This window comes from Eleutherodactylus coqui, chromosome 5 (genome assembly GCF_035609145.1).
Source record: "Eleutherodactylus coqui strain aEleCoq1 chromosome 5, aEleCoq1.hap1, whole genome shotgun sequence".
NCBI classification, from domain to species: domain Eukaryota; kingdom Metazoa; phylum Chordata; class Amphibia; order Anura; family Eleutherodactylidae; genus Eleutherodactylus; species Eleutherodactylus coqui.
Window position 1 is genome coordinate 55,040,842 of NC_089841.1, and position 27,830 is coordinate 55,068,671.

A 27,830-nucleotide genomic window follows, 5' to 3' on the forward strand; every position below is an offset into this window, starting at 1 on the left:
GTAATATTAGCACTTTGTACTTTAATGGGATATCCAATTGAGAGACACCTCGAGCAGCGGCAGTGATTCACCCTGAAGACATCGTCAAGAATAACTTTTAATAAGTTTTCAGCATTGTGTGCTGTGGTGATTTGTGGAAATGCTCTGCTCGTTTATAGAAGAAAGAAATCTTGCTTGCATTAATGAGTCGTTCGGAGAGTCACGATTTCCAGATTTAGAATGATACATCTTGGATTGTAAGAGGGCATATAACATTCTGACGGGGAGAATGAGAACATAATAAAAAGCACTATGAGCGATGTCTTAATAAAGACGTGAAATCTTTTGCAATGACTGAACTGAACTCTCATTACTGCAGAGCTAATAATTCTGAAGATGGAATTTCTCCTGGATGTGATGACCTTTCTGTACCTTTCTGTATCTCCGGACTTAGATTCATCTGTGTTTGCTTTGCCTCCAGCAGCTGGTAGTTCACCTGGTCCCAGCAGATTGCTGCCCGATCTTACCCTGTGTAACATATCCAGACGTTTTACCTGTCGGCTGCTCTGCTCCTTGCTTCCTCTAAAGGTTAGCAAGACATTAGTTTCTATTTTTTTAGATAAAATGAACCTGGAGGAGGCTATCATTTTGCCTCAGATCATCAGCCTGTATAATTCTAGACATTATGGTATATTCACCAGATATCTAGAGGGTAAAAAAGTTACCCTTCTAGACAGCTCTATACTGAATGGCCACTTTTTTAGAAACACCCATCAAGTTGGACCTCCTTTGGCTTTCGGAACCGCAGCAATTTATCATTGCGTAGATGTTCTGCAGGAATATCGGCCCCTGCGGACAGGGAGCTTCTTGTAGTTGCTGCAAAACAGATGGAGGTGCTGATATGTTCTGACTAGCTGATGAGAAGGGTCAGCAATTCATACTGCTAGTGTCAAATTCTATGATTCACTCTCCATAGAGGCCAAATGCCTCAAACAACCCCTTAGATCGAAGTATATCATTGCAGGGGTAGTTGTCCCTCATTATAACTTGTAAGTTTCTCTATTAATAGGAGTTTAGTTAGTAAGGCCTCATTTAGACACAATGATTATAGCTCAAAATTTGCTCAAAAGCCATCTTTTGAGCGATAATTCTTGGGTGTAAATGTGCCCATTTTTCACTTTTCTGCCGAATGATGGAAATCAGTTCAGCTTGAAATCCATCCTTTAGCAAAACAGCTGATAAGAAGGACCGCATGCTGTGTTCTGCCCAGGGGGCACTGATAACATTGATTCAGCTGTCAGCCCTGCAGCAGAGCAAAGGGAATTTATTCGGAGAACAGCAGGTGGTCTGTTCCCTGAATATAGCTCCCGGCGACTCACATGCTACTGATTGGTACTAACAGGCATTAGTACCAAGTAGTAGTTTATGCAAAATGCCATCTTTTGAGTGATCATCTTTGTGTCTAAATGCCCCTTTATACTGGGCAATGAGAAGAAGAATTAGTAAGGCAGCAATTAGTATACAGTGGCTAAATTTCATTTGCATAGATACAATTGTAATAAAGAGAACAATCTAGAACATGCTTCAGACTTCTGATTGATAACAGAAAACAATAGCTTCTTCTAAGTCCTCGTGCCACACTTACACTCTTGTGAACCCAGGGCCCGGGCAATGTTATTTGTGTAATGTACGATACTCATATGTGAACACTGTAATACACAACATAATATATTGGGTGCAGGGTCATACAGTAAGACGTCATTGTGTATCCCTAGATAGAAAATGACCTTGTTACTGAGTTTATAGACACGTCCGCTGGTTACGTGTCCATTCCCGTATATTTTCTGTACATGATGCAAGTAAATGACAACGGAGTTCTGCAATGATTCCCTACAATTACTCACTTACCCTTTGCCCATGGTTGCTATACCAACATCTGTTAACTTCATTCCAACACCTAAAACAAAGAGGATTTCATATTAATAGATTCCGATTCCATGTTATCCACACCAGACTTGTATTGTCAATCAGCATAATAGGTGATCTTCCGGGTGAATGTCTAAGCAAAAAGAGCAGACGTCACTGCCTGGCATTATACAGTCCAGACAATGCATAAGAGATGATTTTTTCATTTGACATAACTCACTGCAATACCGCAATCTGTAAATTTACATAGGACTGCAGGTGAACTACGAAATGGACAGAAGTAACAATTTAAGCAATTTAATTATACTTGTGGTAGAGGGCTGAATTTGTCATTTAAAAGACCCCATTATGATATCACAATATGTTATCTGAGGTTTTTTAAGTTACCAAGATGCATAAGAGTGTAAGTTCAAAGATTAGTTTGAGGAGAGGGAGGAGGGAGGTGCAGCTGCAGATGTAGAATCTGTGCAGCATTCCCCACAGTGAGGAGTAGACTGAATAGAGCGCTGGTCACACTAGTACTTCATTTACTGTCGATGGGACTGTCAAATGGAATTGATCAAATACCCACTCAGGTCTTTCCATCCATTGAAATGAATGCATGTTCAGCCAGGTGGATAGGGGATAACTTACAATTTTGGTACAAACCCTTTAAGTGTTAAAGTTAAATGTAGCTACATCTGTACCAAACAATGAACACCCCAGGCCATTACTGCTCAACCACCAAACTATACAGTGGGCCTTAAAAATGAGTCCATGCTGCATTTTCCCAGTATCTGCCTATTCCAGAACCATCCATCATGAACATGTTCCCATTTCTCTAATAGCAGTGGCTTTACACCATTTCAGCTGACACTTGGCATTGTGTATGATGGGCTCATGCCTGTGTGTGGCCAGAGAAACCCAACCCATGACGTTCCTGATGACCTATTCCTGTTCTAATGTTTCTTCAAAAAGAAGTTGTGAACAGCAGACAGATCATTTTTAGATGCCTCACACCTCAACTAGCCTGTTCTGTTTGGACCTGGGAATTCTCATGGTCGCGGAAATTCCTTAGTAACTAATCTTATAATTTGCAAGAAAAGGGGCTTCTCCCATATGCAATGCACATGATAGCAGGTGGCCTCTTCTTGGAGGGATGTCAAAGCAGGGCCATCAGTCAATCAGACCCAACAACTCTACTGCTTTCTCTCCTCTTCTTAGTCTCGATCACAGGCCAAGGGTGGATTTTTTATCTAAATTGTCGCTCGAAGACCAAAACCAGCCAGATACCATAGTAGCAAATGTTCTTTCGATGACCAGCAGGGACTACTCAGTCAAGGATCGGTCACTCATTTGTTTTCGGGAAACAATGAGCGTTAAGTTGGAAGGCAAGATGTTCAAAAAAAGTTGGGAGCAATGGGAAGAGCACGCCAAACAAATGCTCACCTCCCCGCAAAGTTGTTGGCTAGCTGATGAAAGACAAGGATTATCCGTTTACACCAGATGATAATTAATCAAGCAGCGACTATTTTTAGGTGAGCTAAAACAAAGTGGGACATCTTTAAAAGAGACCCTACATCATACATGGATGTAAACAGCACAACTATTGTTTGAATAGTCGCTTGATAGAGAATGTAAGCCACAGTTGTTCCGCGTAAAGCCGACCACCAACCGGGTGATGAGTGAGAACTCGTTGACTAGTCGCTTTGTTTTAGCTCACCAAAAAGTAGTCGCTGGTTGATTAATTATCATCCGGTGTAAACAGGTAATTGTCGTTGTTCAAAACCCAGACTTTCACACTTAATCCTTCCAATTGGGGATGCCAGTGTTGCTACACACAGGTCTGAATTAGGGCATAGTGAAGAAACTAGCTGAAGTCAGGGATGGTAGCACGGGTGTACCAAGCAGGTCCAAGCAGGCAGGCAGTAGTGAGTAGCAGAGTCCAAACGACAGAGCTGAGGCCAGGGAGCACAGAAGTCATAATGGTCAAAACCAGGCACGATTCAAAACCAGGAACACAGTAAGGCCGGACCCAAACGGGTATATGTAGATTTATGCAACAGACATACAGAAATTGTGTTTTTGTGCGCACCTCTGAGTTTTTTTACTATATTTTTTGTGCACGCAAATCATACACATTTACGCATTCAAAACTGCAATCATGATCCCATCCATTGAAATGGCCAATTATTGTAATTAGTGCCAAATATCATATTTTCCTGCGCAAATGCTTAGGAAAATGGAATATGCTGCAATTTTTTTTGTGCAACTTAATTGCGCATGCAAAATACGCGCTTGTGAATGTGTATTGTGCGCACGAATACGTCCATGTGAACCTGGTCACAACGGCGATGAGACCTCCATGGGGGAAATGATGCCTAACATAGCAGGTGATGACTGGTGATTGGAGAGGGATGTTATTAGGGAGATCATGCAAGCCCTACGGGCCTTAGAGTAAGTGGAGACAGAGGAGCGCCGTTCACCATGTGACAGACAGTTGTGTCCAATCGCAAACCTAGGAGCAAGCAAGTATTAGCGATGTGCTGTCACATTAATGTGTTAAAATAACTTAGTGTGCCACTGTTTATTTGCCTTTTCAATAGCTTTTCAATGTGCTTTTTTTTATTGTATTCAGATACAGGGGCGTAGCTAAAGGCTCATGGGCCCAGGTGCAAAAGTTTATCTTGGGGTCCTCAAACTTCTCTTAAACCCTTAACGCAGAGGTGTAACTTGAAGTACCTGGGCCCCAATGCAAAACCTGTAACAGGGCCCCCAACTATAATGGTTTATTCATAGTACTGGGCTCCCTATGTGGAGAAGAAATGCCTTATAGGCCCTTTAAGGCTCCTGGGCCCGGGTGCAACTGCATCCCCTACAGTTCCGCCAGTGTTCAGATAACAATAGGGATATCATAAAAGAACATCATACATAGTCATTTGAGAGAATTGTGATCCTCTAACTATTTGAGGAAGGTCTATTCCAGTTTGACCACAAAGCGACAGGTACACACGGAAATCCGTAAAAATGATTTGCTAAAGATTAGTGTGGAGGAACTTGACTTTCTGCACAAAGCTGTCAACCAGAGCCTGAACACCAACTGCAAGCCAGGCCATACTATCAAACCACTAATAGACAGCAATTACAAAGGTCCCTGGATGACCTGTCCTGTCCGTGAATATGCAACCAATTAATATAAATGATCTCTGTGTAATACTTCAATTCTCCTGTGGGTGTGCTGTAGGGAAACTGAACACTAAGGGCCCTTCTACACGGCCAAAATTCCCGATTCCTGCATCCAACGGGAATCTAAACAATGATTTTTCAGTGTGAATGTATGCCCCAACTGAATGATGAATGAGAATTCATTTGCTTCTCGTTCGTCATTCAGTTTCTGAATACAGAAAACTGAATAACAGATCGGCCCGTCTAAACTGGCAGTCATTCACTTATGAATAACTGCCTGCTTATTATTAATGGAGGCGGGTGGGAAGGAACGATACACGGCCTGATCCACCCTCATTCACTGTAAAAGCACGCGAATGATTATCGCTGTGATGATTGTTGGGTATCTGCATCCGACCAGTCTTCCCGTATAACGGGGTCCTTACTGTTGCTTCTCTTCACAGATCGCAGCTGATGGCTGGGGGTCACAGCACTTTTACTTACACCTTAATGGACAGAGTCTCTTGGTTTGTATTAAACAATGTTATCCTATCACTTCTTGCACTGATCCTCTGCCAGTCAATGATGCCCATCTACATGGAGATGAGGTTGATGATCTTTCTGTCTGGCAGGAGACCTAAATGTTCTGTAGTTTATGGAATTAATTCTGCTAGTCATATTTAAGAGCAGACAGATGGCGGGATGGTTACGATGTGTCTGGTGCCAGTGGTGTCTTCAAACTGATATCACAATGTTCCCCGCTGTGAATATTATGTACTTAAATCCTCTTCCCAGGCTGCCAAATCACTCATTGCACTAACTAAAGATATAATGCGTCCAGTACATGCAGATTCCAAGAAGTAAGCTGGAAAGTTGCCTATATTTTTGTGGTATGTATCAATGACTTCTTTTGTAGGGTGTGTAGTTCTTGAAGCAGTTCTCCGTGACTTTTATGGACTTTTACTATTGATGTCCTATGCACAGGAATAGGTCATCAATAGATAAGAGGCAGGGATATGCTACTCAGGATCTCTACCAGTCATTGTGGACAGTGCTGGGAGCAGATAGTGCTGTCAATGTTGCAGATGCCCCGATGGGTACTACAGGCACAACTCCTATTGGATTCAATGAGAGCTGTGAAACTGGGCTGCTGCAATATGGATAGTGCTCTTTGCTTCCAGTGCTTTCTGCACTAACAGCAGGCCTGGTGATCAACTGATTGGCGAGGATCCCGAATTGAGGATGTGATTTCTGCAGGAAGCAAACTACTGTGATCCCTCTGCAGTGTATAGACTTGGTATTGCAGGCATAGCTAGTATTGAAAAAAATGGGAATTATGCCTGCAATACCGAACCTGGCCACTGCAGCAAAACGGAGCTGTTTGCTTCTTGCAAAAATCAGTTCAATGCACAAAACAAGAGCACTGACCCACAAAACAGCTAATTGTCAGGCATCCCAGTTGACAGACCTCCCCGATCTAATGTTGATGACCTTACCTGAAGACAGGCCATTAATAGTTTGCAACTGTCCAACCCCTTTAATTTTACAACTTTTTGAATGAGCATGTTAAAATGAAAAATAAAATCTTGCATTTTTTATACTGTCCACTAGATGTCAGCACAATAGATCATATTCGGTGAAAGTATCTCATTTTACAGTCTGCAGTAAAATGATTAATGTTATTATCTCATTATTATATACTGATCAGGATACAAAATAACACAATGTGCTATGAAACTGAATGGTGAGGCAGTCTGCAGGATCACGTGATCTTACCTTGCATATCTGTAACAAGCAAGTTTCCATTGGTCCTCTCGTATACCCAATGCTGGAAGGTGCAACACTTCTGTCCGGCTTCAGAGTCTTTTCTTAGTACATTTATCTCTTTCCCGTCTTTGATGGAATACTTCACAAAGTCTCCTATCAGCTCCTCCTCTACCGTGGCGTATGGGATGTTGTTTGCAGGGCGATGAATGAGGAAAATAGGGATTATTCTGAAAAAAATATGGAAATTTAATTGGAGGGTTTTGTGGCCACTAATTTCCAAAAAGTAGAATATTTCTCACATGCTTTCCCAGGACGCACACAGCAATATTTCCCACACTATTATAATGATCTCTTGAAGACTTGAGCCTATACTTGCTATCCATAGGAAAAGTGAATTACAGTAGGCTGCAAATAAGGAAGATGGAACAATACCTCTGCAGCGCCACCTATTGAAGGGGAGCCTTCCTTCAAACCAATACTTGAAGGAATGCTGCCATCCAATAGGTGGCGCTGCAGAGGTATTGTTCTATCTTCCTTATTTGCATATTAACCAGAGGAGCATGGTGCATCTTGCTGCTCTCCCTAAGGAGAGATGTTACCCCTCCCGACCCTTACAGTAGGCTGTTATGTCATGGACAACCCAAGATGCTTGTTATTTTGGACAGTCATGTTCAGGAGTGTTTGTCCTACTGTTACAAATCATGGTGTATTACTTGGATATGTCATCAACTATGGGCCAGAAGGGATCCAGTTATCTAATACCGCTAGTTAATTTGTAAACTTGATGAAGTGCTACCTCCGTTCATGGGACTATTAATGGAAACTATTCACTGTTGTGGTGCTAAGAGTTAGATTTGTGGGGGTCCACTACTAGAAATCTTACTAATTGCTGCAATGGAGGACTCCGTTCCCCTGACACCTTCAGCTGCATGACCACACCTACAGTGGGAGAAGTTTGAATGGAGTACATGAGCATGACAGGTCTATGGCACTAACGGAAATAGCCCTAGTTCTGGCAATTGATGTGGATCCCATTGGTTGCACCCCAACAATTTAATGCTTATCACCTAAGGCATCATTTCCTAACTCCAGTCCTCAGGACCCCCAACAGGTGATGTTTTCAGGATATTCTATAGTAAGACCACCTGTGGCAATGTCTGAGGCGCCGACAATAATTACATCCCCTGTGTAAGGCCGCCTGCACACGGGCTTCCGCCACTGAAAGCCTGCATAGGAGTGCATAACAATACGCACTCCTATGCAGACGGCCGCGGTTTGGCTGCGCGAAATCTCACGCGGCAAACAAACCGCGGCATGTCCTATTTCTGTGCCTCGCACAGAAACGTCACTCACCCGGACACCGGCTCCGGTCTGCGCATGCACCGGCTGCCCGGCAGCCGGCACATGAAAGAGCCGGGGCCGCCGGGCGCGGGTGAGTACTCGCTCGTCTCTGCAGGCGCTCGGGTCGGGTCCCGTGGCGAGAATTCTCGCCGCCGGATCCGACCCGCTCATCTGCAGGCGGCCTAATACTGAGGAAATCCTGAAAACATGACCTGTTGGGGGGTCGTGAGGAGTGGAGTTGGGAAACACTGACCTAAGACCCTGTTCACACTGGATGTTTTGCGTGTAGATTCCGCCGTGGACTCCATACTGGAATCTGCATCAATTTAGCTGCTCATTGAGGTGAAATATGAACTACGGCATGGATATGAAATCCATGTCGCAGGGAAAAAGACAATTAACCTGTCAATTCTTCATGTTGTTTCCGCACGGAAGTCGCTCATGGTGTCCGCTCACCGATTTGCTCCATTTACTGGAGTTTTTCCATAGATGGATTTGAAATGAAAAATCCACTGCAGAAATCCGAGGCCCAGTGAATTTTGCCCGTGTGAATGAGACATGTGTCTTAATGTTGTATATCATTCACCTGCATCCCTAGACCTAAACATCCTGGCATATTGCCAAGTAGGTGTGGCCAAGGTATTCAGGGGTGGGGCTTACGTCTGGAATAGTTGATACAGATTGCTGTCCCTTTTATCTGTGATGAAAAACAAGTCAATGACATGACTGTACCATGTGTATCCAACTTAAGGGGATGTTGAGACGCCGGAATCCAAGGTGGATTTTTCTATGTGGATTCAGCCTCTAAATCTGCAGCAGAAATCTGGCTAAACTCTAGATTTCTACTGGTGGGCGATGTTACTAGTACAGGCTTCGGTGGCTAGGTGAATGTCTGCGGAACCCTTCTGCAGCGGTATACCAACGTTGTTGGGGAAGATTGCGTTCGGCTCCAGTGAGTTTTCTTTTCTCTAACATGTTCAGTTTTTTGGCTACTTTGTAACATAGTATGTAAGGCTGAAAAAAGACATATGTCCATCCAGTTCAGCCTATCAACCCCCAATGTTGATCCAGAGGAAGACAACAAAAACCAATGAGGTAGAAGCCAATTTTCCCCATTTAACCCTTTGCAATCCAATTTTGGATGCAGGGTTTCCTAGGGGGCTTTCTCTTTCTGCCATTATACAATGGCACCATCTGCTGGCTAGAGCTAGTACTGCGGTATGGGATATGCTGGGGAGGCCCTCGACAACAGAGTGGCCAATAATCTACAGTAAGAATACCCTGCCGGATGTCTTCCGACATCAGGGCTGAACAGCCTTCAATCAGAATGTCTTCAGACACCAGACAGTGGATTGGAAAGGGTTAAGGGGAAAAAAACTGACTCCAATCTGGTAATCAGAATAATCCTGGGATCACTGACCCTTCTGAAATAATCAGTGATATAACATGTAATATTGTATCGCTCAAGAAAGGCATCCAGGCTGATTCATACAAACAATGTATGCACTATGTTCATTTGTTTCTTAGAGGTGAAAGGTTGTAACACGGGGTCAAACCATCAACCAAAGTTTTTTTTTGAAAATTTTGAAAAGGTTGCGTCACCCTTGTGTCATCCTCCGGATCCTCCTGATTTCATTCTGTGGGACTTTTTTTTATTTCCTCGGGCTAAAAGACCTCAAAGGAAAATGTTTTGCTCATGTTGAAGAGGTGAAACATATAACAGCACAAGTACTAATAGACCTCAATAACAACGAGTTTATAAAGTGCTTTGAGCCATGGAGAAATGTTTGGACAAATGCATCGCTTCATATGGCGAGAGCTCTGAAGATGACTAAGCATGAAAATGAACAAATTAATAGATTTTTTAAAATAAATGTGCAGCATCCCATAGAGAGGCCACGGATACCCGGCATACGTGGGGAGCTGGGAGGGTAAAGTGATGGCTTGTCACGGCAGCTCTTACTAAGCTCTTTCCTGGAGGGAACACACGCAGCCAAGGCCAAGTATCTCTGCAGGCCAGCAGGGACACCCCTAGCATAGGGAGATGCCCAATAAACAGGATAACAGAAGTTGTTGTCACGGGTGACGCCACCGTTCCTTCACACACCGGTATGACCCTTGGTGGAGAATAAATGCAGCCTCACACAGTCCTTGAGTTCCACGGGTCCCTAGGAATGGTTAGGGCCCAGCATGAACTTTACTTTAGAAAAACTTCAAACAGAGAATACAAGGCAGTTCAATTAAGGTCTTTTACAGTGCAGGCACGACAAAAGATTTAAGGTCAGGGTGGAAACTCAGGATGACTACAGTCCTGCAGTCTACATTATCTGTCAGGAACCACTCCTGGAAGGAGAACACTCCAGAAGAGGAAAGGGGTAGGGTTGCTCCACAGACACCCAGACAGCAGTTATTGACTTGAAGTACCTTAACCCAGACTTGGAGATGCATGAGTGTGACAAGTAAAGGGTGTACCTCTATGCAGTGATCCTGGCTCTGGATAGGAAAACTTAGAGAATTGATTAGTACCTCTGCATTGGCCTTGAGAAGAAGCAGTTACTTACAAATGCTCTCTCTTACTGTTGGGGGCTTACTCCACTCACATCCAGAACACATGCATCACGGGAAATCTCTCTTCCGCTTCCATCTTCAACACAAGGAAGCTGAAGGTTCCTCCATTTGGCTCCATGTCTTAGACTCTCTCAAACATGGAAGATGGAACTCAACCCTCTTCCTGCTCTCAAGCACTCCTATTTATATCTTCCCTCACACCACATGACATGACAGATTGATACATTTATATGCAAACTTTGGATTTTATTAGACATTTAACCCCTCAAGCGCTGCAGCTGTGCAACACTCATACTGGAAATGACAAGACAGGCTTCACAGTGCATCCACATAAGACAAACATGTATGACATTTATGGAGGGGACTAGGATGGTGTGCTGGGCCACTACAAATGAATTCCTGTTTCTTTTGGGTGCCGCCTCGTACACTACAGGACACCTCAGAAGGCTGTTTTTGCAACAGATTTGATGCAGAATCTGCATCAAATCTACAGAGAAAAAAATTGTGTGAACATTCCTACTCTTTTCACACAAGGCTAATATAGCCCTGATGAAAAGATTGCGATTATCTGAAGCATTGGTTTCCAATATAGTCATTCAGATGAGCGACTTTTAGCCCCGTAAAGAAAAATGGCATTGGTGAACGAAAACGGCGACCAATTTTATACACTCCCAGAAAAGATAGGTCTTGCCTTATCATTTGCCGAGATACGCTGGAAGCTCCCATAGACACCTATGGGAGCTGAAAAAAGGGAGGGGAGGGAGTTTAGCAGCATCCAACGCTGGGAAAAGACTACAGCCGGCTCTATTTAAGCAATTGAAGATATTCCGAGGATTTATGCTGTATACTGCAGCGTATACTTTTGCCAATACGCCGCCCGTAGATGAGAGAATGCGGCTAAAGCTCGGGTCTTGATCGTGGCTATTCTTCACTGATGCGATCTTCGCTCATGTGAATCAGGCCTTATGCTGCTTTTACGTTCTCGTTTCTACGAGCGAACGAGCTGGTGACATCATCACCAGCTCGTTCACGCTTATGCAGCCTGTATAGACAGGCAGATGTCAATGATGATTTTTAGCACTGCAAGAACTGTGGGCTCCTTCACACAGCTGTACCTGCTCATGTATGCGCAATGCCTGCATGGAAAAAACAGCATGCTCGAATTTTACTGCGTATTTGGACCTCATTAGGCTAAATAGTTTTTTAAATCAGGGCCCTGGGAAGGGGGTCTTGCATCCATATAAACATGCCCTGCGTGCGCAAAAAGTACAGTAAAATGCGCAGAGGGTCATCAGTAAAAAAGAGGGCAGACAACCCCTTCAACTCTCCGAGCATTGACTGGACTCTATAGTTTTTTAGCCTCTGAATGAAAGTAAAAATATTGCAATTCACTGACAGGAAGCAAAGATACTGAAAGCAGGCATGAGGAGAAACACAAAGTATATTATTAGAAAGTTGCAGAACTTTTCCAGATGTGATGATTAAGATTTCTTTAGGGAAAAAACTTTTAGAAGATAATGAGCGATGCTCTGCGGTGAAAGCCTGGCACGCTGTGCACAGACGACTGACAGCTCTCTATTCATGTGACCCTGGCTGTATAACTATGGTTCTTGCCTCCATTGTATATAATGCACTGCATAGAATTCATATAATACATGATTGTATTTTTTAATTTGCTCTAGAAAATGAAATGAATGACAGTCAGACAATGCGGCTTCTTCTCTATAGACATCAGCGAGCCTACGGCTATGGCATGGCAAGTGTGACATCTGCAGGAAGCAATAGGGTACTGCCTCCATGATAACACGGAGCAGGCGATGGAAGGAAATAGGAAAAACTTAGATGAGCATATGCGCAAATACGCACGTTCAGTGCAACGTATTTGCACAGTGTACGAGATTGATTTGTGTGTGTATTGGGGCGCAGTGCTGTACTTTTTTGTGCTCGCAAGGCTAGTTGATATGCTGATTTAAAAGGCTATTTAGCCTAATGAGGTCCAGATGTGTTCTCCTTTACCCATTGTGCAATGCAGGCACATTCAGGCACCTCCCATAAAGTAATATTGACCCCTTCTATGCCCCCACAAATTAATAATGACCCCTCTGTGTTTTTAAAAAGTAATAGTGACTCCTCTGTGCTCCCACAAATTAACTGACTCCTGTGTGTCTCTGCAAAGTATTAGTGACCTTTTTGTGCCCCTACAAAGTAATAGCAAGTCCTTTGTGCCCTGACAAAGAACTTATGGCCCCTCTGAGCCCCACCAAGTATCTCCCTGTAGAGTAACGTTGACCCCTCTGTGTCCTCATAAATTAATAGTGAAACCTCTGTATCCCTACAAAGTACTAATGAGCCCTTTATACTATTATAAAGAAATAGTAACTCTTTGCACCATCACAAGGTAATAGTGACACCTCTGTGCCCCAACAAAGAAATAGTGATCACTCTGTGCCCTTACAAAATAATAGCGAGTCCTGTGTCTCAACAAATAGTGACCTTGTATGCGCAAACAAAGTAATAGTGACCCCTCCGTGCTCCTTCAAAGTGATAGTGAACTTAAAGAGAGCATAGGTCAATAATAATGAAGTCCCAGAAAACCCCATAGAAGAGTTGTGCCAAGTTTTGAACTTATTCCCTATCCACAGGAAAAAGGATAATAATATTAATAATCTTTATTTGTATAGCACCAACTTATTCCACAGCGCTTGTCTGATCAGTGGATGTCCAATCGCTGGGACCTCGATCCTGAGAAAGGCGATCTTGTGTGATCACTCCCCCGATAAATACAGCTGTTGTCAAGCATTTCTGCTGCCACTCTTTTTATCCTTATGGGACTGCTGGAGATATAGTATCCAATCGCTGTATTCCATTTATCCAGGGAGGTCAGAGGATACGCATTGTGATTGGTGGGGATCCCAGTGGTCTTACCCCACCAACCTGATGCTTATCCCCATTCTTTAGATAAGTTGAAAACTTGACACACTTTAATCACTGAATAATAAAAAGCCCTTTAATAGTGATGATCGAGCATTGCCCTTAGCGAGTACCTGCTCGCTTGAGACAAAAGGTTTGGCTGCCGGCGGCGGGCAGGGAGCTGCGGGGGAGAGTGGGGAGGAACAGAGGGGAGATCTCTCTCTCCCCCCCCCCCCGCTACCCCCTGCTGACTGCCGCTACTCACTGCTCCCCCGCGCCGGCACCCGAACCTTTTCTCTCGAGCGGGCAGGTACTCGCTAAGGGCAATGCTCGCTCGAGCAATTGCCCTTAGCGAGTATGCTCGCTCATCTCTACCCTTTAACTTTCTAATCTACTCCATTTCAATTTCCAACAATTTGCAAGATCTCTGCTTACCGACAGTGAATATAAAATCTGTGTTTCAACGTAGAATCGAAAAGCCATACAGATCTAGTACTTCTTACAGCTGAGGGATTGCTACAATTGTTTCCAGTCTAGTCAATCCTCGGTGAGCTAAACATATCAGCAGCACAAATCTCTCTCCTCTGATACTTTGTTACAATGTATCAGGTTAAAGGGGTTGTACCAACATTGCAAGTTATCCCCTATCCATAGGTTGGAGATAACTTGCTGATCATTGGGTGTCTGAGACCCTCGCCGATCTGCAGAGTGGGGCTTTCATCACTATTCCCCCAAAAGTGATGTCAGTATGTAGGGAGCACTGGGCATCAGTGCTCCATTCATTTCAATGGGACTGATGGAAATATCTAAGTGGGTGCCACTTGGGTATCTCTGAAGCCCCATTGAAAGTCACTTACGTAACTAGCGCTACATTCAGTCTCCTGCTCACTGTAGGGTGTGCAGTGAGGAGGACAGGGGACACGAGACCCCCAGTCTTGAGATGAGTCTCAGCACTGCAATTCCCACCGATCAGAAGGTTATCCCTATCATATGGGGATAACTTGCAATCTGGTACAACTCCTTTAAGCTGGAGTCTCGGTTGACTATAATGAACAGAACTGTAGCAAATCCTCAGCCTTGAGAAATATTAGTTCTGCGCTGGTTTTTCGCTTTTGGATGTATACTAGAAGGTTTCTATTTATTGACAGCAATCAGTGGAGGTCATCAGAAGTCAGGCCTGAATAAGACACGTTGGCATCTGTGTGCAGATATAGCTCTTTGGTTGTGGTCAATGGGGGCCTATATGATTTTTAGGGACAATCGGGACCCTGATAAAACAGTATGGTGGTCACAATGTGCGAAATATTTGCAGTGCGCCCTCTAATGGAAATTCCTGTAATCATCTTGTTTTGCAGATGGAAAAACTTCCCTGACGGAGGAGCATTCTACGCCCTTCGTCCTCCAGCTCACTCGCTGAAATGTCAGAAATGCTCTCGGTTGCTTCACTGCGAGTTCAAGAAGCTTCATGTTGCTGATGGACGGACGCAGGTGCAGATCCCGCAGGCGAGTCACACAGACTGAGTTTCAACCAACCTTTTCACATCTGACATCTAAGAACAGCAAATCTTCTATGATCCCTCGGCAAACAACAAACAGCTACTACTATAGACAGTCCTCACCGGGAACTGCAGGGAATGAAAACAAGGCTACTGTGTGCAATATTAATGGCGGATTGCTATAATAACTGGAGCTATCCTGCGGGATCATCATTCATTAGAGTCCCTCAGATCCCTTAATGAGTTAATTCTGCAAAGTCAGGTTTATAGGCAGCACTAAACTTGTAGGTGGCCAAATAAAAGTGGGCAGTGCCAGTACTGCGGGTGACAATACTCGGTAGTGGAGATCCTACAAGTGTCACTCCGGAGAGCACAGATGAGCTGGCATTCATATTAATTACCAATGAGTTCACCCACTTGCATGGCACAGAAAAAAAGTATAGGTCAGGGGTAGGGAAATAATGACGCCATGACAGACCATTTTATAAAGGAGTAGATTCCCACTGTAATTAATGCCAATTTCTAGCATAATCTATAGTAAATCTGTCAAGCTTTTGCAGTCCTGCTCACTCTCACTAAAGCCTCTTTCACACGGGCGTTTTCGGCTGCCCACATCATGTCCAAAAATCACATGAACGGGAAAAGGCCGTGACCAAGTCGCGGCTAAATCTCCCATTTTCTCACCCATTTACATGGCCAGGCTGTGGCATATATAAGCTGCAGCCTGGAATTCTGTGGGCCGGGGGAAGAGACCTTAGCGCTGCTAAGGTCTCTCTCTCTCCCCTTGCTGGCTGATAGTGGCAATAGAAGCTGCCATAGAAGCCTATGGGAGCTGCCGTCAGGGGGAGGGACTTTAGCAACACAAGTCTTAGCAAAACTCCCTCCCACCTCCCTTTTAATAAATAATAATCCCGCCCTCCATATTTGCAAAGAAATGCACTCTGGGCCCTATTTAACACTAAATGTTGAAAGGCCTTGTGATCTCATGAACTAAATGGGAAGTGGCTGTAAATCAAGGCAAAAAATGAAAAGAGGGCGTTGTGTATTACTAAATTTATATTTTCATGTACATTAGAGAGTTGACGCATTTCACTGCCTCTCATGTACAATTTTCAGCTCAAATTAAATGCTTAAGAAAGGCTGAAAAATCAAAGGAGAGAACATGCAAGTAAAATCTGTCTCCGGGGTTGTCAGATAATTATGGAATTTGTAAGCATGCACTTTAAAATGTCATTTCTCGGCAGAAAATGTCTTAATTATGTGAACGGAAATTAGTGAAAAGATGAAATAAATGATAAAAGTATCAAGGGGACACAAAAAAAATTCCATTTAATAATATATTTCAATACCTGAAAAGCCAACCAACAAATCAGAACATCAGGAATAGGTAGCTCTAAAGTTTACTCAATGAGTAATAGCAGCCAAGTAACAAGTTCACAGCAATTGATATGCTTCAGTTGTAATACCATGCCAAGCTGCATGGTGTGCTGTGAGAAGAAACAGCAGTTCGCAAAGTACTGTCATTCAGGTACACCTAGTGGTAGAAATGTTTACTGCAAAAATACAAGCTAAAGCAATCGGTGGTTGGGTCATAGTTAAGGTTTGGACAACCTCATGTTTTTCTAGGCACTGTATAAAGTTACTGTGGTCAGCGCACCATCCATTATCCACTGCTACTGCCACTGGATAGTATAGTATAGCATGGATCCAACAAATCCACAAAGAGGGTGTAAAACTCAATGCTTTATTCATATATAGTACACAAAATCCAATTCAGAGTACAGCCTGCTCAGCTTACGCATTTCAACTAGAAGCCTTATTCACAGCCTGCCATTTATAGACAGCTCCACCCAGAGGCGTAACTTGAATCTTCTGGGCCCTGGTGCAAAATCTGTAACAGGGCCCCCAACTATAATGCTTTTTTCATAGTACTGCATCCCCTGCACCCCCTATAGTTATGCCCCTGGCTCCACCCATTTATATACAGCTCCACCCATTTTAAAAGGGTTGGCCTACTAGGCCGCCAGTCAAATATACACTGACATAATACACTCTAATACAGAAGTATTGAAAAGTATTATCTAAGTGTTTAGAAGATCAACTATTCAAATCACTTAGTGGGCCTAACAAACAGAAATGTTTAAAAAAGTTAAAAAATTGTGTTAGAAAAATTTAAAAATCAAGTAAAAAAATCCAACAAAAGTGACCTTTGTCCTTTAAAAAGTCTTTTATTTGTAAGGCAAAAAATGTTGGAATCGCCACATCCATAATGATAAAATGAAAAAATGTATCTGAAACAGTAAACACGTTATTAAAAAAAGGCCAAAATCGCTGCACATTATTCATGCCAACATAAAAAAAATAAAATATTATCAAACAGCTATCCATAAAGCTCTCCACAGTGCTTCACCGCCCTCCTCTCTGCTCACTACCCTACTTGTGCTCTCCATTCTTTTAATGATCTTAAACTACAGTATATTCCTCCATAATCTGAATCTCACACTCCCGTTTCCAAAGACTTTTCTTGAGCTGCACCAGTTCTCTGGAATGCGCTACCCTGGGCTATCAGGTTAAATTCTAACACCCACAGTTTCAAAGGGGTATTCCGGTCCTTTTTTTAACTGATGACCCATCCCCCATCAGTGGTTGATGGACGGGGGTCTCTGGACCCTTAAGGAGTTTTAACAGGATTCTCATTCCATAAACTAAATATGTCCTAATAAGACACATGCCAGTCCAGAGGAACATGCAGAAGTTTGCAGAATTGTACGCGTCAGCTCTTTATCTGGAAGCAATTGGGCCTCATTGTTATTTTTGTACTGGGTAGAGCTCAGGAATACTTGGTCTGTAGACAAGCACGCTGTCATTATATTCAACATTAGGGTATCACTTACTCTGGAACTTTCCCAAATTCCTCCAGCTGTTCAGCTTCTGCTGCGTAAATCTTGGCATATTCACGAGCGGTATTTTGTACATAACATTCCTGTAAAGCAAAGTAGCATATGGCATTTAATAACTGATTATAAATATACAAAAACCTACAACTGACTGATGGGGAGGATCAAATGAAAAAAATCACAAAAGCCGATACACAAAGTTATGTTTTTGGTTTTATACAGATTATTGGTAAGATGAAAAGCACTAATCATCAGCTAAGATATCATGCTGGGACTTCCTGCTGGGATAGAGGCAGAAAGAGCTTCTTCAGTCAGTCTGGATTGATATTTTTGCAAACAGTATAGCATTTTTCAACCCCTTCCCACTACAGGGCATAAGTTTATATCCTGGTTGGGAAGGTGTTCCCACAAATGCATGTAAACTTACATTGTATGGATGGCATGGCATTAGAAGTGAGGCCGTGCCATCCACAGCGGGAGCCAGCTGTGAATGACAGCCAGCCTTCCGCTGCAACAGTGGAGGTAGGTGAGAACACTGATCCCCACTGTTAACCCCTTACATACTGCAACCAATGTTGATCTGTGACATTATCAGCCTTCTGCAATGTAATTACAGAGGGCCGTTTGATTGCCGAGGCAACCGGACACAAGACAATGGCATCTGGGTGTGTAATCGCCCATAATTGCTAATAATACCGATAATACATTGCTATGCAGAAGTACTGCAATGTATTATCATAGTGATCATAGCTACACAGGTTCAAGTCCCCATGAAGAAATGTAACTGCTAAAAAAAAGTTTAAAAAAACAGTAAAACAAAAAACCTTTTTATGCGCATATTGCCCTCTTTGTTTATAAAAAAAAATTAAAAACAATAAAAACCTATATGTTTGGTATCATTGCATCCATAATGTCCTGTGTAATAAAATGGACACACTATGTATCTTGCACAGCAAAAACCATAAAAACAAACTAAAAAACAGAGCCAAAATGCTTATTTTGTTCATTTTGCCACCCAAAAAATGCAATAAAAGTGATCAAAAAAGCTGTGTGTACGCCAAAATGGTACCAATAAAAACTACAGCTTGTCACGCAAATAAAACAAGCCCCTACAGAGTTCCGTCCATGGAAAAATAAAAACGTGATGGGGGTTTGATTGCAATGATGCAAAAAAATATAATTTCCCCCCCAAAAGGGGTTTTATTGTGCAAAAGTGAAAAACCTAAAAAAAAAAAAATATATACAGTATATATATATATATATATATATATATATATATATATATATATATAAAAAGACGAAAGCCCTCACTGACTCACTCACTCACTCACTGACTTGCCACTAATTCTCCAACTTCCCGATGTCGTACAAACATGAAATTTGGCAAAAGCATAGATTATCTCCAAAATAGGAAAAGTAAAGGGGTCCCAACTCGATTATTCAATTCTAGCGCAAAAGAACTAGCATCCAAATTTTATGTACAGAATCTAATTCTCCAACTTTCTGATGTCATTTTATATAAAGGAAACGTTGCATGGTTACCTCCACGTGGTGTTTCCTGGGTAACGCAAAGAACCATGCAAAAATGCTGAACATATTTTTTTCCCGATATCTCTAAAGTAACCACGACTTCATAAGATTTTCTGTGTGAACACCAGATAAACACCAGTACCAAATTAACTCGGGGGAAGCCGGGTATATCAGCTAGTATTATATATAATTGTGGCGTTGTTGCAATTTTACCAACCCACAGAAAAAAATGATCATGTCCTTTGTGATGCATGATTAACACTAAAAAAAACAAAACCAGAAGAATGACAAAATTTATGTGTTTTTTCTCCCTACCCAAAAAATGATACCTATAAAAACTACAGATCGCCATGCAAAAAAAAAGTCCTCATACAGCCATGCCAACAGAAAAATTAAAAAGTTATGGCTGCAGAAAAGTGGACATGAAAATCCCCCAAAAATGATTGCATCTTTAGGACCAAAATAGTCCATGTCATATCATGGCAACATTTCCCGTGTACAGCCTCTATAAAGAGCCAGTGACCATCTGTTGGCCATGATTCTTTTCAGAACCATTAAGGTAGATGGTAAAAGTGTCAAAAACTAATATATAAATGAGACCTATAAATTACCTGCACAGCAAGCTTGTAGTTCTTCTGCACCAGCTCATCATTGTTTTTCGTCCCATAGGCTATGGCGTTGTGCACTTTCAGAACACACAAGTGTCCAGGGTTAAAGACGGGGAACAGTCCACACATCACTTTGCTTCGAAAGGCCTTTCGGTGGACTCCTTCTCCAAAGTGCAGGTCTTCTGTAGCAATCCGTCCATGAAGATTTCCACCAAAGTACATGTCAGTGATGAAGTCTTCTCTGAAGAAGAGCTGGTTAAACTCAATCTCTTCTCCACCTACAAGGACGGAGAATCATCAGTATCAAGACCATGTTATATTTGGTGCTCTTGTACGTTGGGATATTTTACCTATTACCTTCTGCTCCTTTGGTCTCTATGGTCCCACATTGTGCCCTATATACATATATATTTCTTTAAGATTGAAACACCATTATGTACTTGCCCAGAGGTACAACTTGGAGCTCTTGGACCCCAATGAAAAATTGGTCAAAAAGCCTAACAACTATTGTTACAGCACACTACAGCCGCAACTCACCTGTCACAGCAGCTGCAGTTGGCCATTGTCACCTGTCGCAGCCTGCACGCTGTGCTCAGTCCATTCCACAATGTACAAGGAACCCCTAGTTTCTCTCCGATTTCAGCCTATGAGGCACATGCTCACTTCCATCCCTCCTTTTAAAGGGCCAGTGCACATGCCCCTATCAGGTCCCCCACCAACCACCAGCAATTTCCTGCTATAGTCGGCAACCCTTCCCCATAGAGTATGTCTAAGCAATCGGTCTCCCATAGCCATAGTGCTTGTCCTATGGCCACTTTTCAGTAACCATTGTGTCACATTTGTACTCTTCACACCAGTCGTGGCCAAAATGCACTCTGCACCTCATGTGTCCTACTATCAGAATTTATTACAATAGTGCCAGCAACTTCCATAGCACTCTACATAGTAGCTCTAGTCGTGTCAGGTGACAGCAGTGTTTAAATACTGGTTGGGGGACTCTTTTTAGCCCTGGTTTTACCCTTGACAGAAAGGTAAGTTTCCAATGATAGCTAGAAGAGCTGAAGAATGACAGAATGAAGAGGGGGGGGGAGTATCATCGCATCGCTCCTGTCACACAGGTATAATAGAGGAGATCACAGCTCATCCTCCTGACTGTATGCTTGTAGTTTGTAGCTTATCTAGGTGAATATAGAAAGTAATGATAACTAAACTTTCTCCACAGCAGGCACAAATGGCATAACCTTTGTTAATGCTTCATGGGATAGATGGTGTCTGATAAGCATCAGATAAGAGGCTGCACTGCAGGGAAGTGACTGCAATACACAGAGGAGACCTCCAGAGCATGACAGGCAATCAGGTGAGGGGGGCAGGGAAGGAAAAATGTGTTTTTTTCCGGATTGTCCCTTTAATATTACTATATGAAATTGCTATAGATTACAACAAAAGCATCGTTGGGCTGAGCTGCAATACCAAACATGACCATATGGACATGAGCGACACTGCTATTTGAGAAAAGCAGATACATCTGGAAAATCTCTTCACTCTCATCATGGAATCTGAAGGAAACTGAAAAGGTCACTAAACGGAAAGACGCGGCCATCATCCGTTATTTATAATTGTCAGCTCATCGTCTGCATTGCGTCGATGGATTCCATGATTCGGATAAATGCGCTAATGGTGAATGACTAATTTTCGGAAAATGAAGTGCAGCAGATACATGCGGTGGCCCTGGAGTACATTCTGTCCACCACTGAAGACACGTACTGAGAGATGTCTATATTTAGTAGTCGGAGGCTGGAAGATGAAAGCTAATAATGTATCTGGATGGCTCTATCACACTTGACTTATGGAGAAATTATATTCTTGGACAAGTTATCGGATTTGTCTGGCAGAGATCGTCATCCGTCACCTTGTAAAGTGTCCTTTCCTACTTCTCTCCTACCATCTACACTTATCACCGTAGGACTCTGCATTTTCCGGCAGCTGACAGATACTCTGTGTAATATTCCAGGAAATCATGTGTGCTCTGGATTAGGATCAAATTATTAGATTTTTTGGATTGCTGGAGGTCTCAAAAATCCTGCCCTGAGTCATCGCCACAAATCGCTGCCACCGTGACTCCATCTAATGCCAACACGTCTCTGCCATTTCTCAGTGTTGATCCAACTCTCTGGGAATTTATACACTCTTTGTCAAAAATTGCAGCAAAACCCGGCATGCAGTTCCATCTCAGGCAGATACGCAGATGATTAGGAGTTGTGGTGTGATTTGGTGAATGCTCTTACCACCTGAGGTGTGAATCCAAATTAGATGGGAAAATCCAGCAATGTGAGTGACTTCCAACGAGCCCTGGTCATTAGTGCTAGACTAGCCAGGGCCAGGATATCACTGCCAACCATGTGGGGTCTTCACATGTAACGGTGTGGAGAGTATACAGAGAATGGTGAAAGCACCCAGCAAAAGGGGATCCTGTGGATGGAGCAACTTATCAAAACAGAAAGACGAGACTCCAGTGGGCAAAAGAGCACAAAAATTACATCACTGGGCAGTGGAAAAACATCTGCTGGTCAGATAAATCCAGATTTTTGTTGCACCGGGCTGATGGGAGGTCAGGATTTGGCGCAAACAGCATGAATTGCAGCCAGGAAATCAAAAGACGTTTACTTCTTGGGAGGAGAGCAATGACCAATCTTAATAAAATAGTCAAGAGCAGAGACATCACAATGACAATGAAGGTCCGCATAGTTAAATCAATGGTATTCCCCATAGTAACCTACGGATGTGAGAGCTGGACCATAAGGAAGGCTGAGCGAAGGAAAATAGATGCTTTTGAACTAAGCTGTTGGAGGAAAATTCTGAGAGTGCCTTGGACCGCAAGAAGATGAAACCAATCCATACTCCAGGAAATAAAGCCAGACTGCTCACTGGAGGGAATGATATTAAAGGCAAAACTGAAGTACTTTGGCCACATAATGAGAAGATAGATACTTTGGAGAAGATGCTGATGTTGAAAGTGGAAGGCAAAAAAAAAGAGGGACCGACCAAGGGCAAGATAGATGATATCCTTCAGGTGACGGACTGGACCTTGGTGGAGTTGGAGGTGGCGACAGCCGACAGGAAGCTCTGGCATGGGCTGGTCCACGAGGTCATGAAGAGTCAGAAGCGACTGAACGAATAAACAACAGCATGAATTCATGACCCCTTCCTGTCAAGCTGGTGCAGGTAGAGTAATGGTTGGGAGAAGGTTTTTTTGGCACACACTGGGTCTTCTGATACTTGTGTCCGGATGCCACAATGAATTAATGTGGTTCTGAAGGCCAAGGGAGGTCCAATGCGCTACTAGCATTCAGTGTACTGTATTTAGCTTTCTAGTTTTTAGCAGTAGAAGATTGTTATAGATCAAAGCAGAAGCATTGAGACAAGGGACATCGGTTACTGCACATGTGGACTCTGAGCGAAGAGTATGGCGATATGAGACATAAGGCCACATATATGCCACCAGAGCACTTTGCACAGGGCTATACTGTCAGCTTTTCCTTTTCTATTACAGTGTTGCCTGTACATAGTTCCTACTAGTTTCATAGTTGATGAGGTTAAAAAAAAAAAGAAAAATGGTCCATGAAGCCCAACCTATACCCTACCGTGTTGATCCAGAGGAAGGCAAAAACCCAGATGAGGCGAATGACAAATGTATGTCAACCAGTTAGTCACTGGGTCACACAGGTCAATAGAAATTTATTGAAACCCCCTTATTTTCTGTGGTTCCTCTTGCTTGATTAGTTAACTTGATATGAAGCAGTGGGTTAGCTTTAGGTTTCTTCAGTCAGATGTAAGGTACAGGTCACCAAATAAATGGGTTAATATACATATATCTATACCAACATGTAATTGTCTAAACCAATTATAACTTTACCTTCTCCATCCTCATTGTGAGTCAGCAGCTCCAACACTGGAAAGACAAAATACGGATATATTACACATTAGTCAGTAATCTGCGGGAGTTGTAGTTTCACAGCAGCTAAGTTGCAGACTCGTTCTATATGTTCGCATCTCATGCACAAGGATTACACAATGACAATTGGATGTGTGTGAGTTGCTGTAAAACCCCGGTGTTCTGTTTTTGGCACATTTAAGTCTATTACCTTCTTCTGTCAAGTGGAATTCAGTGGAAACTTTTCCATGGATGTTCTTCAGGGTGCAGTTATATTGTCCTTGGTCTTTCCTACTGGTTTGCACTATAGCGAGAGATACCGGAGAATCGTCTTTAGAACTGGAAGGAGAGAGAATATTCTATAATAATTCATAAGGGGATCAGTTTATAACTAGAGTTTATGGACCATTGGCTTGTTACTATGTGATACATAGATAGATATGAGATAGATATATAAAATAGATAGATAGATAGATAGATATTTAGATGAGATAGATAAAGTAGATGTGAGATAGATAGGTAGATAGATAAGAGATAGATAGATAGATAGATAGATAGATAGATATTAAATAGATATATAGATAGATATGAGATAGACAGATAGAGTAGATAGATGTGAGATAGATAGATAAATACATAGAATATAGATAGATAGATAGATAGATAGATAGATAGATATGAGATATATAGATAGGAGACAGATAGATAGATAGATAGATAGATAGATAGATAGATAGATAGATAGATAGATAGATAGAGTAGATGGGAAATAGATAGAGTGGGTCTGTACAGGGGCGTAGTTGAGAGACAGGCTTGAGTCAGTGCTAGCAGCACAGGTGCAAAACTGATCCAGGCTGAGGGTCAGGACAGGTAGTAGATAAAAGCAGAGTCCAGAAACAGAGCTGAGGTCAGGGAGCATGGAAGTAAGGATAGTCGGATAGTCAGTAAACAGTCAAGCATCAAAACCAAGAATACCCACAAACTGGAGCTTTGTCACAATGGCCCATGAGACCAACTGTTTAGGCATTCACCCAAGGGTGTGGATGCCTAATAGAGCAGATGCCGACTGGTGATGCAGAGGATGGAAGTGGGGAGAGCGAGCTGGCCCTTTAACAGAGAATCAGGAGCATGCACGAGCCCCATAGGCAGAGACCTGGGATCAAGCAGAAGCTGTACATTATGTGCTGTACACTATGTGACTGGCAGTGCCGTCTGACCGCAACTCCATAAGCAGCGGTGCCACCAATGCTGCTTTTCTGGTGGAGCTCCTAAAATATATTTCTCAGGTATATAAATGATAGTATTATCCGCCGGTGTAACACTTGTGAGACTTCTTCTAGCTCATAAAACAGGGCTAATCTGAGGATATGGTGTCTGAAGTGCATTGGCTGTCTTTGAGAACCCTTATAGCAGATGGTTAACCCATCTACAGTCTTGACTATTGGGTTTCATTAGCATCCCGCTGTCCGTCAATCACATGTTGTTAAACAAGCCAATCCCACTCCAACCCTACTGAGAAATGATGAAACGCGTGTGCCCACTTTTATAAAGTGAGATGATGTGGTCACCGGCAGTCACCGCTGCCACTTACAGCCCAAGCTATTATAACAAAGCGTGTTGGACTAGTAACTGAAGCCCTGGCATCCATAATATCCCATCAGTCACTGACTATATTTACTTCCAGAGGTAATTCAGAAACAGACAGCAGCATTTAAAGTGGTATGCACCCTAAAACTAAGAAATCCCTCTGAAATATAAGTCCTTAAAGGGTTTTTTGGACGTCACTATTGATGACCTGTCCTAAAGATAGGTCATCAATTTGTAATAGGTAGTGGTCCTCCGCTCGACATCCCCGACGATTAACAGTTCTTGACCCGGTTGTCAGTGTGTATCCAGTTGTAAACTTTTGATGACCTGTCCACAGGATGAGTCATCAACAGTAGATTGCCCGGGGTCTTGCCAATCAGCTGTTCATCGGGCCAGAGCTCTGTCTGCTCAACTGGATTCTTCAGGAAGGACACAGCTCCGTTCTTACTGTAGAGGCCAGGGTTGGTATTACAGTCCAAGTTCCCATTGAAATGAATGGGAACTTTGCCTGCAATACCAAGTTTGGTCACTACAGTAAGAACGGAGCTGTGTCCTTCCTGCAGAAATCAGTTAAGTACACCAAACCTGATCAACATAGGCCGGGGCAACGGACCACCTTCAATCTACTGTTGATGACTTACTCCGAGTATAGTGCATGTTGTTTTGTGCGCAGGACATAAAGACGCACCAATTAAAATGGCTAAATTGACAAATAAGTTCCAGATGTGTTCTTTTTCCAGCGGAATTACGCAGTGTTTCATGCATCTCCTAGCATATTGCGCGTACATTTGCACATCCCCAATTGACTTCTATGGGGGTCTTTGGTGTGCAAATACACAGAAAGATAGAACATGTACTATATATTTTTTTTTTTGCATGGCTGAAATACGCAAACAATATACACGCATGTGAATGAACCCATTGAAATCAATGTCTGTGTGAAGTTGGCCTTACTGTATGTTTTGCGTGCGCAACAAACCATGCAAGCATGCTTACATTGATTGCAATGGGCAATAAAAGTTAATTTGCTCAGTATGTGCTATTTTCGTGTGCGAATGTACAGAAAAATATGTCACGGCGCTTATTTTTTTCTGATTAGCCTTTTCTTGTCCATTCACATGACCATGTGCGACATTTTTGGCAAAAAGATACGTCGCACCCTGGAAAACCCTCGCTCGGCATAAATCCTCGGGATGCCTTCCAATGCCTATATAGAGGCGCCTGTAAGCTTTTCCTAGCGTTGGACGCTGCTAAACTGCCTCCCTTCCTTTTTTTTCCAGCTCCCATAGGAGTCTATGGGAGCTGCCAGCATGTATTGGTCAAAAGATAGAACCAGAACTATCTTTTTACCCACTGCATATTCGCCACTGTCGCCATATTTTGGTCGAGTAAGTTCCATTTTTAGGGTGCGACATTTTTACATGCCCTATATTCACCCCTGTGAATGAATGCCTCAGATGGTCGCACGTAAAAACGTTGCGTATATGCGCTTGTGAGAATAAAACCTAACGATGTATACTAATACACAGAGTACATCAGGTAGTCAGAGAAGTGGTGCGGCCATCTTTGTTTGTCCAGGACGTAAGGGTCGCTGTAATGAGGCCTGTGATAAATGGAGATGTTTCCCTATGTATAGCTGATGACAGGACGCTCTCAGAAATGCTCCACCCCACCCGTCCCGAAGCTGAGGCTCATGTTCACATGCAGCTGTCAGTACTCATACACTGTCCGTGCGCAGGACTACTGGGGGCTACGGTGGTCGCAGCAGAGAGAGTCATCTGTAAAATTCCACATCAGAACTCTGTGCCGGATTATCAGATTTTACAGATCATCAGATGACTAATTAAAGAACTTATACTGTATAAATAAGGCCATTTCTGGGTCACAATCGCTATCCGCTGCTCAATGTGCCCATAGATGTTTGCGGCGATTCCTCTCTCTACGCACACCAGCGGATTATATTTGCGGTCGCTCTGTGACGAAATAAAATCACAGCATGCTCCATTTTTAGAACAGATACGTAAGGACTAGAGATGAGCGAGCCTACTCGGCCACGCTCCTTTTTCGCCTGAGCGCCGCGATTTTCGAGTACTTCCGTACTCGGGCAAAAAGATTCGGGGGGCGCCGTGGGTGAGTGGGGGGTTGC

The 27,830-nt window shown here is 42.9% G+C and overlaps 1 protein-coding gene across 1 annotated transcript in view; it reads right to left on the bottom strand.

The window, feature by feature from the left end:
• ALPK2 (alpha kinase 2) overlaps window positions 1-27,830 on the bottom strand; it is a 69,235-nt gene that overhangs the window by 8,646 nt on the left and 32,759 nt on the right. Inside the window, exons 4-9 of the mRNA XM_066602544.1 lie at window positions 24,309-24,436; window positions 24,080-24,115; window positions 20,170-20,444; window positions 18,026-18,114; window positions 6,826-7,043; window positions 1,888-1,936 (exon numbers count right to left, since the gene is read on the bottom strand). Coding sequence (XP_066458641.1) covers window positions 1,888-1,936; window positions 6,826-7,043; window positions 18,026-18,114; window positions 20,170-20,444; window positions 24,080-24,115; window positions 24,309-24,436 — 795 coding nt within the window. The remainder of the gene's footprint in view (window positions 1-1,887; window positions 1,937-6,825; window positions 7,044-18,025; window positions 18,115-20,169; window positions 20,445-24,079; window positions 24,116-24,308; window positions 24,437-27,830) is intronic.